Source organism: Vipera ursinii (genome assembly GCF_947247035.1).
Source record: "Vipera ursinii genome assembly, chromosome: Z".
Classification (NCBI taxonomy): domain Eukaryota; kingdom Metazoa; phylum Chordata; class Lepidosauria; order Squamata; family Viperidae; genus Vipera; species Vipera ursinii.
In genome coordinates this window covers 104,445,904-104,462,613 of record NC_139517.1, presented here as the reverse complement: position 1 = coordinate 104,462,613, position 16,710 = coordinate 104,445,904, and the positions used below count along the sequence as shown (strand labels likewise).

Here is a 16,710-nt window from a genome sequence, read left to right as displayed (position 1 = left end):
CGTATCGGAGCTTTTTCTCCATTGCTGACAATGGGGTGGGCGTGGCTTCCATGTGACACATCTGGCCCATGGGCCAGAAGTTTGACACCCCTGAAGTAACAGGAGCAATTTTTCTAGAATAAAGAAATTTCAAAGGGTAGGAGAGAAAAAAATAGACAATTCCTGCTTTATGGATGTGATATATTCCATTTAGAAGGCAGTATTAAGTTCTGGTTGATAAGATACTCTCCAAATATTGGAGCCATGCTAATTGCCTCTTGGCTGTACTAGTTTGGATTATTGCTTGTATGGATGGCAGGAAGTTGTCTATTCCTGGGAACTTTCTGACTCCTCTCCATTTCAAACACAACTATTGCAATATCCAAGAGAAATTTGTTGTACTCATCACTGTAAGGCAAATTCTCTGCTGACCATCAGAGAATTGGTCTATAACAATGAACATGCTCTCTTTCTAGTAAACCATCTAAAACATTCCTGAAATTTGAATAAATATGCAATTTTGTTGTGCAGTTGCTAAGTCGTGCCCAACTCTTAACGATCCCAAGGGACCATAGTACACCAGGCCCCTTTGCCCTCCACTGTCTATCTCCAGGAGTCTTCCAAAATTCATTTTCACTGTGTTGATGATGCTATTTAACCATCTCATCCTCTGCTGTCCCCTTCTTTTGCCTTCAATCTTTCCCTGCATCAGGGTCTTTTCTAATGAGTCCTCTCCTCACATTTGGTGGTCAAAGTATTTGAGCTTCAGCTTCAGTATCTGTCCTTCCAAAGAACAGTCAGGGTTGATTTTCTTAAATAAGCACTTGATTTAAAGAATTTAAAAATCATTTTGCACATTGATTTTAGCAGGAATAGCACATTGAGATAAATATTGACAAAATATTTGTTAAAAATTGGCAAAAATATTGCCAATTATCTCCTTTTTACAGATATGAACAAGCTTTTCTGACCAGTTTGGTTGGTTTCAAAACTGAACCTTACATCTGGATTGGTCTTTCTGACATAGAAGAAAAAGGAACATTCAGGTGGACCAATGGACAACCAGTCCAGTTCACTCATTGGAATTCAGAAATGCCAGGTACATATAGTTAACATTTGGAGATGGCTCTACTCAAACCTATTGGATTTAATAAAATTCCCACCTCGTATCTTGATCTTAAGGACATCTGAGGATACTTTCATTTGTTTTTCTCAGTCACACAAACATTTTTTCTGAAAATGTGCTTCCTTGGAATTGATAGAATGCAAATAGATTATAAATAAATAAATAATAAAGGTAATTTTATTTAATTGGTCTTCTTATTGTTAATTACTTTCTTTCTTAGAACTGGCTGTTGATCTAATTAAATCCAAAAATGAATTAATGAGCAACATTTTGAAAGATTCTTACTCAGATTTCAACTTTTCTGTTTTGTTGAAAATAAGGATAATAAATCTAAGTCTGGCACAATGCCAATTTGGCATGAAGTTATGTTTTCTTTAGAAATAATGTTCCTTATTTATTCATTCTTTACAAACAATGTAATCTCAAATTTTAAAAAAATGATAGCTTACTTTGGGGAAATGGTTTGGGAAGATAGTAAAGTAAATCAAGAGGCAACTAAGTATCTAACTTGAATAAGATATCTCACTTTAAATGATACAGACATGTTTATTTTTTGATCTATCGTGAAGGTCGGAAGCCAGGCTGTGTTGCAATGACAACTGGAATTACAGCTGGATTATGGGATCTTCTGAAATGTGAGACCAGGGCAAAGTTTCTTTGTAAGCGCTTTGCTGATGGCGTGACCCCTCCACCGATACCAACTACAACAGCTGCCCCTCAGTGTCCTGAAGGCTGGGTTGCAAGTGAAGAAAGGAATATGTGCTTCAAAGTATGCCACTTCATTGTAGAATGTATGACATAAGAAAAGCTAAACTCAGTTCCTGGTACTTCATGGATGTTGCATGTAATCTTTTTAGTAACTATATGGTAGTACTTTGCCATTGCCTTCTAGAACAGGGTGTCAAACTCGCAACGTGACATGTCACGACTTTTTTCCCATTGCTTGCAATGGGGTGGGTGTAGTTTTGGCATGACACATCCGGGCTGCGGTCTGGCAGTTTGACATCCCTGTTCTAAAAGGATTTTTTTTAAAAAAAACTTTCCTGTCACAATAACAACCATGATATACCTTATTTGTCTTTCTTCCTGCTGGTCTCTTACCAAAGATACCTACTAAAGTCTAAACACAGAGTTTCAATAACATAACTTTTGAACCAGCAATGATGTGTGTGTGTGTGTGTGTGTGTGTGTGTGTGTGTGTGTGTGTGTGTGTGAAAGCCCCACCCCTTTTCACGTATGTTGAAACCATAAAAAAGGGCAGGGTTTTGATTGCATAGTTGTGCCTGTCATCTTGACAATTTTGATCCCCTCCACTGATGCTCCTGAGGACCACAGTTAAGTACTGCCATTTGCTGAGACACCAGATGTATGCAGATCTTAATAAATGCATCTTTCCTTTCATTTCTGTAGCTATAAGGTACTCCTCTAGGACAAATGACATACCTAAATGCATATTGGTATCTGATAGCAGCATTTTGCTCATTCCCACATCTCTGGAAAAAAATCCTACCAATTCAATACAATTCCAGGTCTTTCTTTTGAAACTGTCCCATAAGATATGAAAACATTGGTTGATTTAGATAAAACTAAGCAGGCTTGGAATTATTTTGTACATGGATAGGAGATTATCAGAGCAGGATATTTTGGAAAAAGGCATTTGTGAACTACTTTCATATTGTTTGCAAAAAGGCTACATTTCCACATTATCACCAAGTGTTTATGTTCAATGTGAATTCATTATTTTACTACAAACTGAGTTTTCAAAATTATATTGCATTACTATTGCCATTTGTGAGTAAAATGGGTGGAATCTAAATTTGATAAAATAAATGTTACCTTGCATTTCCATCCATGGTAAACTCAGTGGAGTCCCCCATAATTAGCTGTAAGCAGTTTAGAAGATATTTAAAAAGCAATTTAATTCAGACCTAACTGGTGGTGGGGAGGTGTTCCATTCTTTCCTGAAGTAGAAAAAATGGAGATGAAAGTATATGCATTCTATAGCTTGAGAGCTGTTTTATTTGTTTAGCTTTATTTTTTTGTGCATTGTTTACTTTTGACAAAGATGCAGGGCCCAATAACTTGATAGAAGAGTATCAGGTGTGAACACCAAGATCCTGAGCTTTAATTCCTCAAATATTTATTACGAAGAATGTGAGGGGCAGATAAACAAAAATTTCAGAAAACAACATCCATTCAGAATAGACAGTAATGGACGATGTAATCATCTTTTCCCAATTATTGCTAATCGGGTTTCAGGACTTGAATTCCAACCAATTGGAGAGAATCAGACTTGGGGAAAAAAGAGTTATGTGAATTAGTGTATAAAATAGCTTAAAAATTATAATCAACAGTTGCACATAACTGAAGTAGGGAAACTAATTTTAATGTTGACTGTTACATCCCATATCTCTTTTCCTGTTTGACTTTGGTGAGTATGTCAGTATCATTACCATGCTTTGCTAATGACACACTTTTCAACTTTATCATGTGCATGTTTTTTTTTCTCCTGCCTAACTGCAAAGTAATGTATTGTCATTAGGTTTTCTTAAACCATGGCAAGAGATCATGGACAGAGGCTCGGAGTTTCTGTTCAGCAATTGGAGGAGACCTGGCTACCATTTCTAGTACCAAAGAATCCAACAAGCTGCAGAATTACTTGCAGTAAGTCAATGGATGCATCCCTGCAATCTTAACTATTTCATTCGAGGAGCATAATCAAAATACCTTTATGTTTTGTAGACAATAAAGAAGATATAAGCTGGAATTCACACATATCAACCCACATATCTGGGCTGGAGATTCTAAGAGTTGAAATAAAGTGACAGAACAATTGAACTAGGGTTTTTCAAACACAGCAACTTTAAGATATGTGGTTTAGCTGGCTGAAGAATACTGGGAGTTGAAGTCCAAATGTTTAAAGATGCCAAATGAGAAACACGGAATTAAACATTAGGACCAGACTCTGACTTTATAACTTGTAACACATTCTCTTTGAGATGATCATTTTTTTTCCTGCTGAAGGTCAGATTCCCAAGGAAATTTCTTAATCTGGGACTGAATTGCTTACCAGTTGGGGGAATGGACTAAGCCTAAAGTAGAAAGAATTCCTAACTTTTCTTTTTGTTTGATATCCATCTATTTTTCTTTTCTGCTGGCTGTCCATTTACCTTCTCATCATTCTTCATTCTGACACTCCCATTATTCTCCTCTTTTGCTGATAGATGGTGGGCAAAGGCCATGATCCAAATTCCACTCCTTTTTTAATATGCTGGTAATATACATATTAATCTTTTTTTAAAAGGCCAAAAAGAAAAATTGAAAATTAATTTGCATTTTCCTTACATAGCGAGTCTACCTATCAGAAACATTTATAGAAATTTTCAAACTTTTAAAGATTTTAATGGAAATTAACCATAGTCTATCTTACCTTTTAAAAACATTGATTTTATTTGTGTTTGTGTTATATTGTAGGAATTATGGAACTGCCAATTACTGGATTGGTTTAAATTATATAAACCAACAGGAGGGGTTTAAATGGAGTGATGATTCACCAGTGAGTGATTTCAACTTTTTTCTCAGGCAATATTCTTCCTGTTTTGTTTTTTTAAAAAAATAAGCTTTGGCAAAGTAGACTGGGGAATTGAGTTGAAAAAATAAGGGATCTGGAATATTGAACTGAAATATTGCATTCTACAATATTGAATATTTCATGGATCTCTGGTGAAAGTGGGGTGGGGGGAATGCATCCATCCTTGCTCTTGTTGACCTCTCAGAGGCCTTGATTGTAATATCCTTTCTGGCTGGCTGCTGGATTTGGGGCTGGGCAATGGAGTTTTGTGCTGGTTTGGCTCCTTTCTCCAAGATCAGTCCCAGTCAGTGTTGATAGGAAGTGAGAGGTCCAGTCCATGGCTGCTCTTGTGTGGCTCTGCAGAGCCTGTTACTTTCTCTCTCCTATCTAACATCTACATGAAGCACAGAGTGAGGTCATCTACCATCAGGGGGAGCAAAAAAAAAAGGGACAACCTGAAGAAGATTTGATTGCTAACTGAGGTAAAAGATTCATCACCAGACTTCATGACTTAGATCAGAACTGAATGGTTCGCTGATCTCCAGAATATAACTATCTTCCTCCAGAAATCTCAGTGCCAATTTTTTTTGGCAAAAGAGCAAATTAAGTTACTTTTAAATAAAATAAAGAGAAAATAATTACACCTCCCCAAGGCTAGCTTGCTTGTGTATTTATTTTGATACTCTATGGCATATAAAGTAATCTCCTTTATCTTTAACCCCCAAGGCACCCTACACAATAAAAAACAAACAAACCCCAAATTATTCTGCTATGTCCCCTCCAGCAATGAAACTGCACCATCGTTTCAGTGACCAAAGGTAGAGTATCATAATAAAAGTCAGCTGGGTGACTTCGGGTCATTCACTCTCTCAGAGCCCCACACACCTCACAGGGTTCTTGGTATTGTTGAAAAAATGAGAGGAGGAAGGTGTGTTGGATAAGTTATTTCTAAAAGAATAAAGTTAGATTACAGACAAGCAAACAAATAATATTGATAAATGGTGATAATGAAACCTGGCCTCCAACTAAAACAACAGTTTGGCTTAGAAACCAGGGGACTTAAGTTCTACTTCTGCCTTAAGTAGGAAAGCCAGCTTGGGCCAGTCACTTTCTTTACAGTGTTATTACTGGGGGAAAGTAGGAGGAGGAAGGAATATTATTTAAGTTTGCCAATCTGATAATAAAGATGGGATATAAATCAATAGAGTCTAACAAACAGACAAACAAACAAATAAGCAAGCAGGCAAGGAAGCAAGATAGCAAGCTTGCCTGGATGGAGAAATGATATGATTAACATCTTAAAACTCAAGCAAAATGAATTATCAAAAAGTATCCATGAGAAATTAGGACATTTCCTTGACTGTTGCAGTTGATTGTCTCAATGGTAGGATGCTGCTTAGCCTGTAAAAAACCCAATATTAAACCTGTAACCACCAATACAGATTAAAAAATTCCAGTCTAAATTCTAGAGAGTCACTGCCAGTCAGTGTAAGCAATGTTTGCTAAGGTGGACCAGTTTTCAGACTCAATAGCGGGGAACTTTTTATGTATAGTTAGTTTGAATTTTGCATCATAAAATGTATTTTTTCAACAAATGAATATTACATATTTCTATATTAGCTAGGTTATGTCAACTGGGCATATGGAGAACCCAATAATTATAATGGAGCAGAACACTGTGGAGAGATAAATCCACAAAATATGTATTGGAATGATGTACATTGTGAGGAAATGTTTTTCTGGATCTGCCAGATTACAAAAGGTACAACTTTCTTTGTCATAGGAAATCATAACATCTTCAGACTGATATCAGGTTAATAGCATGACTAACCAACAATAATGGGTTTACTTTTAAAAAAATAATCTCTAATTTGGCTGGACTTTGGGAATAATAAACATTAATTATCGTTGTTTAAAATTTCTATCAATAAAATTAACTAGAATATTTCATTTCTTGGTGACCTAGCAGTGTAAGCTTAACAAGGCAAGCTGGGAAGGCATGAGAGATAGTAGTAGATTTATCATATTTAAAAAAATGCCTTTAGTCTCTTGCACTTTCCTTCACGGAAGTTAAAAATTGTGACAGATTTGAAGGTGGCATAATCCTCTCATTGATATTAAGGACTAAAATGTTTATATAGTGGAAAAATGTTGATTTTTATTCTTTTTCCACCATATAGACATTTTAGTCCTTAATATCAATGAGAGGATTATGCCACCTTCAAATCTGTCTCAATGTATTTTATTAATCAACTCACAGTGTAAATGCTGTGATTTTGGAGCAAGTAACATTTGTTATCATAGTATAATTAAATTGAGCCAATCTACATTTTCATTTTTTCCTTTGTCAGCATGGTATAAAATTTGATAGTGATAAGCCAAATATTTACTGAAATTATGTTAGGTTTAAATAATATAACGGTTACAATACCTGTTACAGTTCCAAGTAAGATATTTGGAATTTCTTTTACTTTCAGTGAAAAGAAAAATGGTAAAGTATTCATCCTTGAAAATTCCGTTGATATTTTGTTAGAATCTAGATATGAATGAGAGTGATGAAACTCTGTAAATATTTAGTATTTTTTTTAAAAGTTAGTGGCTACTAGTCATGTGGGCTATGCATAATTTTCATTAAATGTTCCCAGAAGAGAAGAAAGAGAAGAAAATAACCATTTGTGAAGTTTTGATTGTCACTTGGTTGACCAGTGGAGATGACAGGATGCTGTTTTAGCTAAATTCTTTGCTTGACTCACTGAGGCTATTATATCTTTATGCCTTTTAAAATTACAATTTTAAATCACATAGAGAAGATTTTTGAAACATTTATTTAAATTATGATAATTACACTAATTAATGCCAGCTGAATAACCTTGGACAAACCACTATCTCTCAGCCTTAGGAGGGAAGCAATGGCAACCAAAAAATCCTTGCCAAGAAAAGTGCAGGGACAGGTTCAAGCAGTTGCCAGGAGTCAACAATGACTTCAAGGCACCCCTCCCCAAATATTTATTACTATAAAAGTATGATGTTATTCAATTTTGTCATTTTAATTGAGGAACCATATATGTTAATAAGATTTTACTCTAACTTTTCTTTTTCAGGTGTGCAACTAAAGTCAGAACCAACAAGTCCACCCATTCCAAGTACGTTTCTATGGTTTGTTGTGATGAAATATTTCTATGCTAAAGCTAAAGTTGTCTTCTTGAGGACAAAGTGGGCATGTGGCATTATCAAGCAAATGCTATTACTTATATGCTTGTGTTAAATGTAGGACACAAGTAAGTAAAGGCAGCATAATGATGTCATAGTTTGTACATTGACACATTGACTTGTTGCAGTTTGCTGAGGGAAATGATGCCTGAAAATAGTGAAAAAATAGTTTTAAATGAACTTTTAAAATTTTTGAAAAAATATTTTATATTTTTTGAAAATTTCGAAAAGTTTTGAAATCTTTAACTTTAAACGAACTATTGATAAAACATAGCCATGGAAAAAGAGACCGACACTATTAGTGATTTGCGTAATATGTTCCGTGCATGTATTCATGCCCACAGATGACCCAAATAACACATTTACCAAATGTAAACTAAATAAATTGCTTGAAGAAAAAGTGAAGGCAAGTCTAGACACTAACTCTACAAAATGAGAAACTCCAAACAAAGTTAAAAAAAAGAGTTCATCCAAACTGAACATAGTAAGGAACAAACATTTCCAGAAGAAATGAACATAATCTTTAGAGATAGACCGATGGTAATATGTCACTCATAGAAGAAAACTACAATGAAGAACAATGTCTTTGCTGTCTGGTAAAGCCAGCCCAGTACAACCTTGCTGGAGCTAAGAAACCAGATTCATATCCTCCCCCTGGAAGAAAGCATGCAGACACCTGGAAAACGGACATCATCAAATGTTCCAGTGACAGCAAGAAAAGTAGCTTAGACTTTCTCAAGGGAAAAAAGGTGTTTATTTATGACAGGAGATTCAATTCTCAGAGGAACAGAATCAGCAAACTGTAGAATGGACAATCAATTTAGGGAGGTATCTCGCCCGTCAGGAGTGAAAATAAAAAATGTGACTGAGAGCCTTAGTAAAATAATGAAGTCCACAGATTGTTATATCTATAAGCAGCTCATGTGGTGTTTTCATCAGTACTTCCAAAGGAAGGTCAACATCCAATGAGAGAATAGAGGATTTTGAAAATAAATCACTGGCTTAAAAGTTGGTGTCATCAAGAAAAGTTTGGATTCTTAGACCATGGTTTACATTGCCTACAATGAAGGATTGGATAGGCAAAACCTTTAAACCAGTATCATAAACTTTAAGAGAGCTGATTTCAACAAACTTGGGAAAAATTCCATGGATGAAAACTTAAAGGAGAAAACAACTGAAGAAGCTTGGGAGACTCTGAAAAATGAGATTGTGAAGGCCCAGCCCATCACAATACCATTAAAAAAGTACATCCAAGAACAAATCAGCATGGTTACACCTGGTAAGCTGAAAGACAAAAAGAACAAGTATAAAAAATGGAAAGAAGGAAGCATAACTAAGGCAGAATACAAGCATATAGCACGAATCTGCAAAGATGAAGTCAGAATCAACAACTTGCAACAAATGTCATTTTTTTAATAAAAGTTCTTTCAACATATAAAAAACAAGAAAAAAGTCAAGGAAATCCACTAAAGGGAGAAGATAGCAAGGAAGTGATGGGCAGCAGTGAGAAAATGGAGCTGTTTAATTCTTTGCATCTGTCTTCACACAAAATGAAAAATAGCTTAGCCTATCAAAAACAGCACCATAAAAAAGATTAGCAATGCAAGTCAAAAGAGGCAAGAAAATGATAAAAGAACACTTACCCATTCTAGATGATTTCAATTCACCAGGTCCAGATGGATTACATCCCAGGATTCTGAAGGAACTAGCAAACATGATCTTGGAATCAAATCTTGCGCTATATTTTTCAAAGAGTCTGAATGAGTGGGGATGTCAAATGGATGTTCTTGCTTTGACAGGGGAGTTACCAGAGGATTGGAAAAGAGCTGATGTAGTTATCATTTTCAAAAAAGAAAAAAGAAAAAAAATGGATTCAGGAAACTACAAATCTATCAGTATGATAGATCATAGATCCTGTAAAAGATAAACAAGCAATGAATCTGCAAATACCTAGAGGCAAGCAAAATTATAATCAGAAGCCAATATGACTTTGTCAAAAACAGATCACACTAGACCAGACAGGTCAAACTCACGAAGTCATATGACATTGTGCGATGTATCGGGGCTTTTTCCCCATTGCCAGCAATGGGGTGGGCGCGGTTTCCTGGTGATGTGTCCGGCCCATGGGCTGGCAGTTTGACATCCTTGCACTAGACAAATCTTATTGTATTCTTTTACAAAGTGACTAAATTAGTGAAGTAGTGTAAGGCTGTGGTCATAATTTACTTGGACTTCAGTAAGACATTCAATAAAATAGACTACAACCTACTACTTGACAAAATAGAAAAACATGGATATTCAATGTACAGTCCTTAATGGACCTGCATCTATGTGGAGAGAAGTATGCAGTGTCTTAGATGCAGTACCAAGAGCCTTGGTGGAGCAGTGGGCTAATGCCTCCTTAAGTAACACCAGCTGCCTGCAATTAGTGCAGGTTCGCATCCCACCAGGCTCAAGGTTGACTTAGCCTTCCATCCTTCCAAGGTAGGTAAAATGAGGACCCAGATTGTTGGGGGCAATAAGCTGACTTTGTAAAAATGCTACTTGGGGCGGGGTGTGAAAGCCCTAATAAGCAGGTATATACATAGAATGAAGGCTATTGCTAAGCACATTGTGCTTTAGATTGTAAGCCACCCTGAGTCTTCGGAGAAGGGCGGGATATAAATGGGATTAAAAAAAATATCTTCATAAATAATTTAGACAAGGGGGTAGAAGAGGAACTCACCAAATTTTCAGATAACACCAAATTATTGTCTGGAATAGCCAACATACCAGACGATAGGCTCAACATCCAGAAGGGTCTTGACACTCTTGGACAATAGGCCCTATCTAACAAAATGAAATTCAGTGGTGAGAAAAATAAGGTTTTACACTTATGAAAGAAAAACCAAATGTACAGGTATTGAATATGTGGTATCTAGCCCAATAGTAGTAACTGTGAGAGGGATCTAGAAGTCTTTGTTGACAGCCACTTAAATACAGGCCAGCAGTGTTCTGTAGCTGCAAAAAAAGGCCAATACAATCCTAGGCTGCATTAACAGAAGGATAGAATCCAGATGACATGAAGTGATAGTACTCCTTTATAATGCCTTGATAAGATCACACTTGGAATATTGCATCCTGTTTTGGTTGCCATGATATAAAAAAGATGTTGACACTCCAGAAAGAGTGCAGAGAAGAGCAACAAAAATGAATAGGGGATTGGAAGCTAAAATATATAAAGAACGGTTACAGGAATTGGGTATGTCTAGTCTAATGAAAAAAGGATGTTTGAGGGACTATCATAAAGAAGAGGAGGTCAACCTATTTTCCATAGCAACTAAAGGCAGCACAAGAAGCAGTGGATGGAAACTAAACAAGGAGAGAACCAACCTAGAAATAAGGAGAAATGTCCTGACAGAATAATTAATCAGTGGAAAGGTTTCCCTTCAGAATTTATGGTGCTCCGTCACTATAGGTTTTTAAAAAGAGATTGGATAGTCCTTTGTCTGAAATGGTGTAAGTTCTCCTGCTTGATCAGAGGCTGGACTAGAAGACCTCCAAGGTCCCTTCCAACTCTGTTATTCTGTTGTTCTGTTATTATTTCCTCAACAAGCTGGAGAATCTCAATTTGTTATTAGCTGCAATACAGGAAGAAAAGATTTAATTCCACCTTGCCTATTTATATTATATTATGATTTGTGCTCCAGTGTACATGGGGATATTGTATCCTAATGTGATCACCACAGCAGTCCTATAAATTAAGTTGGACTGAAGGAGAATATCCCAAAATCACCCAATGAGAGTCTTGAAATTGATCAAATTTGTAGCATTGTCAGATCTTTTCATAAACTGAAGGCTATTTGCTGATTGGCTGCCTAGCTGGGACCACAGAATATGAGAGTCAGTTTGGTGTACTGCTGGCCTAGAAACCAGGAGACGATAAGTTCTTGTCCCATGAAAGCTGTCTGGGTAACTGTGCGTCAATCATTCTCTCTTAGGTCAACTTCTAAAATTGTTGTGAGAAAATAGGAAGAGGAAAGTGTATTGTGTATCTTTGCTGCCTTAAATGACTAAGTAATAAATGTGGGATAAATAGCTAATTAATATCTCTCATAGATTATCAATTTACTAGTGATGGCTGGGTCGTCAATAAAGACAAGCAGTATTATTTCAACACCAACAAAGTTCCAATGGAAGAAGCTCGTAAATTTTGTAAAAGAAACTTTGGAGATTTGCTTGTCATTGAAGACAACACTGAAAGGAAGTTTATCTGGAAATATGTAAGGCACTCATTTATTATTTTTGATATGAAAACAATGAATGTGTATTATTTGCTTATTTTTAGTTTATCTAAGGCATTTCCGTGGCTGCCAAATGATGATGCTTGATGGCTTACAATAACCATAGCCTTCTTTATAAATTTATAGCACAAAATCTACACTGTGGAGTATAATGAGTATATTTGAGCTTTTCCCATTAGTGAATTAAAATTTAAATAACACATTGTTTCTATTCTACAATTGTTCATATCAAAATACTTAGTGCTGGAATAAGTATGAAAGGAGAGCTTTTGATTTTCACAACTGGATCTAAAATTCAGACATGCTAGTCTGTATTCCATGCACATCAGCTTTCTTCTATCCTATGGCTCCAACATCAATTCTATTGAATATATTCATAAGAAAGCCATTCCTCTTAATCTGAATAGAATAACAGAACAACAGATATGGAAGGTACCTTGGAGGTCTTCTAGTCCAACCCCCTGCTCAAGCAGAAAACTCTATACCATTTCAGACAAATAGTTACATTTGTAGTTTTTAATCGAGGAACAAAAAGCTAGGTTAACAAATACTGGATCCTGACAAGATCTGTTTTATGATTGCAATTAAAAGCTGGCAAATATTTATTTATTAACATTTACATTAAAGGTAAAGGTAAAGGTTCCCCCGCACATGCGTGCTAGTCATTCCTGACTCTAGGGGCCGGTGCTCATCTCCGTTTCAAAGCCGAAGAGCCAGCGCTTGTCCGAGGACGTCTCTGTGGTCATGTGGCCGGCATAACTAGATGCCAAAGGCACATGGAACGCTGTTACCTTCCCACCGCAGTGGTCCCAATTTTTCTACTTGCATTTTTACGTGCTTTCGAACTACTAGGTTGGCAGAAGCTGGGACGAGTAACAGGTGCTCACTCTGTTACGTGGCACTCGGGATTCGACCCGCCAAACCGCCGATCTTCAGATCAACAAGCTCAGCGTCCTAACCCACTGAGCCACTGCGTCCCTAACATTTACATTAGTGCCCAGCAAATCATCTATCTGTTGTCAGGTTAGATTGACTTAACAGAAGAACAGAATTGGAAGATACCTTGAAGGTCTTCCAGTCCAACCTTCTGTTCAGGTAGGAGACCCTATTCCATTTCAGACTTGATTCTTTATAATTATGGAATGTAAGAAGAAAAGGCTGGAGTTAGGATGTTTAACCAATTTCCCTGCCTGATATTTTTCTACTTTTATTTAGGAGCCAATAATCAATAAATGCTCAGCTCCATTCAGTTGCCCTGACTCTACCTCAAATCAAAGGATTACAGGGTCATTAAAAAAAATTAGGAGCCAATTACTGGATTGTTAGCAACACTTAAATGTTTTGTTCTTAAAGGAACAATGCTGTTTTCTAAAATAATTTCTTAAAGCTTAATATATTCTTGCTTGAGAGATAATTCCCAGGCTACAAATATATGTGACGGTCTTTTGTTTTGATTCTTTAGATCTTACAAAACGAACAGGTGAATTCTTATTTCATTGGACTGTACCTGAGCCTTGATAAAGTAGTCAGGTGAGCAAACAGAAAACACTGCATTTTATTATATGAGGGTTTGTTTTGTTTATTTTGTTATCCTCCGACAGACAATTAGGATTTTCATCTAGGAAAGCCCAATACTAGTTCACATGACATGCTGTCCTTACTACTCCATGTGGGGAGTAACAGAATAACAGACTTGAAAAGGACCTTCTAGTGTCTAACTCTCTGCTGAGGCAGAAACCCTATACCATTTCAGACAAATAGTTGTCTTCTTGAAAACTTCCAGTGTTGGAGCATTCACAGCTTCTGGAGCCAAGTTGTTCCACTGATTAATTGTTCAAACTGTCTAGAAATTTCTCCTTAGTTCTAGGTTGCTTCTCTCCTTGATTAGTTTCCATCCATGGTTTCCAGTAGGGGAAATGATTCACTCTGCATGATGTCATTATAATGCAGTGTTTCTCAATTTGGCAACTTTAAAATGTGTGCATTTCAACTCTCAGAATTCTGGTTAGGGACTGCTGACTGGGGAATTTTGGAAATTGAAGTCTATACATCTTAGAATTGCCAAGTTTGAGAAACACAGTTCTAATGGGAGCCTTTTTCTTTTACACTGATTAACAATAACATGTTAACTTTTCTTAAAGCTGGATGGATAAAACTCCTGTCCAGTATGTTGCCTGGGCACCACATGAACCTAACTTTGCAAACAACGATGAAAACTGTGTGGTCATTTATAGGACTACAGGTATGTGGTTTGCTAGTTGACAATTCCAGTTTCTGATGTATTACTGTATGCAAGCTAAAATGCATGGTTTAGTAATGCAGAAATAAAAATATATGCAGGTAGTCCTTGACTTATGAACACACTTGAGATCAGAATTTCTGTTGCTAAGCAAGGCAATAATTAAGTGAATATGGCCATATTTTTTGGCCTTTGGTTATTGGGCGGCGGGGCGGCAAGGCTCCTGGACCTATGATGGTTGAGCAAGGTGGCTTGAACGGCGAGGCTACGGGCCTGCGGTGGCCTGCGGTGGCCTGCAGCAGGCCTGCTATGGTCTGCGATGGGCCTGCTGGGGCCTGCTGTGGCCTGCGGCGGACCTGCGGTGGCCTAGAGAGGCAGTGTGGACCTGTGGTGGCCTGCGGCGGGGTTGTGATGGCCTGTGGCAGCCTGGAGAAGCAGTCTGGCTGGCGAGGCTCCTGGGCTTGTGGATGCTGAGTCTACTCATCTGTTTGATCGGCGAGCTTCCCCCTCCGGTAGAGGTGGATGGTGGAGGCCGGTAGAGGTGGATGGTGGAGGCCGCCGTTCGATGGATTGAGTGCCGTTTGGAGCCCTCCTGGACTTGTTTGGAGGGTGGAAACATCTGTGGCCACTTGAAGTTGAAGGTGGAGCGTGCCAGATGGCGCCCGAGATGGTGGCTATCTTCTTGGGGGCCATACTAGAGAACTGAGGTGAGCCTCCTTCATTTTCCGCATCCAGAGACTTACTACAGCCCCTTTTGGTCGTGATTACATTCAAGGAATGGAGATGGATGACTGGCCTGGCCGCTGTTGCCACCGATTGAAATCCTTGGTGGCTTTGGAGGTGTTGGTGATGCGGCTTGGTGATATTGGGCAGCAGAGGGACCCAGCTGTTGTTGGCTGGGCCTGGAATCTGGAGCCTGAGACTTATTTACATCTGCTTATCATTGGAGCTACGAATGCCATCACCAATACACTGTTTTACTATCGCCCAGCCATCGGACTTTTTCTCCTTCTGCGACCTACCCAGATCTGGATAGTGGTTTCTCCCTGAGACTGGAAGATCTTGGTCACTGTGAGAGTGTGACCATGTTTCGGGAGTCACTGTCCAGCTCTGTGGACTTATTATTAATATGCGTTTTGTTCCAGCTGACTTGTTCCTTTTGCTTTTATCTTTTGATGGCTTATACTGTAAGTGAGTTGCTCGCCCTGAGAGATTCCCGCCTCTCTCAGATGTGGCCATCCAATCTGTGCTGCCATTTCCTTAATGACGGGTCTTGGGACCCTGAGAGGTGGCATGGCACAAAAAGGAGGCTTTTGGGTTTTCTTTTAAAAATTTTTAATGGGTTAGGGAGGGGGGAGGGCTATCAGGCCCAACAAAATGAGGGGGGGTTGCCGGACCTATTTCGGCCTAGGTTGGCTGATGGTCTCAGCGATAAGGGGGCCAGGGAGAGTCTTGGGGCCCAGGGGGATGGGGTGGGGATAGCAATCCCCACGGTGATTGGGAATGGTGGCAGATGGATGAACAGAGGACCATATCGTAATCTGGGATCGCACCCCCACTATTTTTGAGCTGTGGCGCGCTCCGACCCTCTGGCTCTCACCTGCTTTCCCAGGAAAGGGGGAGGGCAGATACCTGAGCTCAGGCTGATTTATTTGAATGCCAGGTCTGTTGTGAATAAAGCTCTCCTCATCCGTGATTTGATCGAGGAGGAAGACGCAGACCTGGCATGCATTATGGAAACTTGGTTGGGCTCGGAGGGAGCAGTCCCTCTGATTGATTTATACCCTCCATGTTTCCATGTGCTGCATCAGCCTCAGGCTCAGCATGGATCATCCACCAGCATTGGTCGCGCTGGTGGATGATCTCTGGCGGGCTTGGGATAGGGGTTATTCTTCTATCCTGGTCCTATTAGATCTCTCAGCGGCTTTTGATACCATCGACCATGGTATCTTGCTGCGACGTCTCCAGGGGTTGGGAGTGGGAGGCACCATCTTATGGTGGTTCTCCTCCTACCTCTCGGGCCGTTCGCAGACAGTGTAGGCAGGAGGACAGAGGTCAACCCCGAGGCCCCTTGATTGTGGGGTGCCTCAGGGGTTGGTCCTCTCTCCCCTCCTGTTCAACATCTACATGAAGCCACTGGGTGAGATCATACATGGTTTCGGAGTGAGGTATCATCAATATGCTGATGATACCCAGCTTTTCATCTCCACTCCGAACCAACCCAGTGATGCCCTCGACGTGATGTCCTGTTGCCTGGAAACGGTGCGGATCTGGATGGGGAAGAACAGGCTCCAACTCAACC

The 16,710-nt window shown here is 38.7% G+C and overlaps 1 protein-coding gene across 1 annotated transcript in view; it reads left to right on the top strand.

The window, feature by feature from the left end:
- The window catches only part of MRC1 (mannose receptor C-type 1), a gene marked incomplete at its 5' end in the record, with an annotated part of 73,450 nt that overhangs the window by 31,226 nt on the left and 25,514 nt on the right, over window positions 1–16,710 (top strand). Inside the window, 9 exon segments of the mRNA XM_083376833.1 lie at window positions 930–1,078; window positions 1,675–1,874; window positions 3,648–3,769; window positions 4,580–4,661; window positions 6,297–6,438; window positions 7,778–7,819; window positions 11,985–12,148; window positions 13,632–13,699; window positions 14,311–14,411. Of these exon segments, the coding sequence (XP_083232959.1) occupies window positions 930–1,078; window positions 1,675–1,874; window positions 3,648–3,769; window positions 4,580–4,661; window positions 6,297–6,438; window positions 7,778–7,819; window positions 11,985–12,148; window positions 13,632–13,699; window positions 14,311–14,411 (1,070 nt within the window).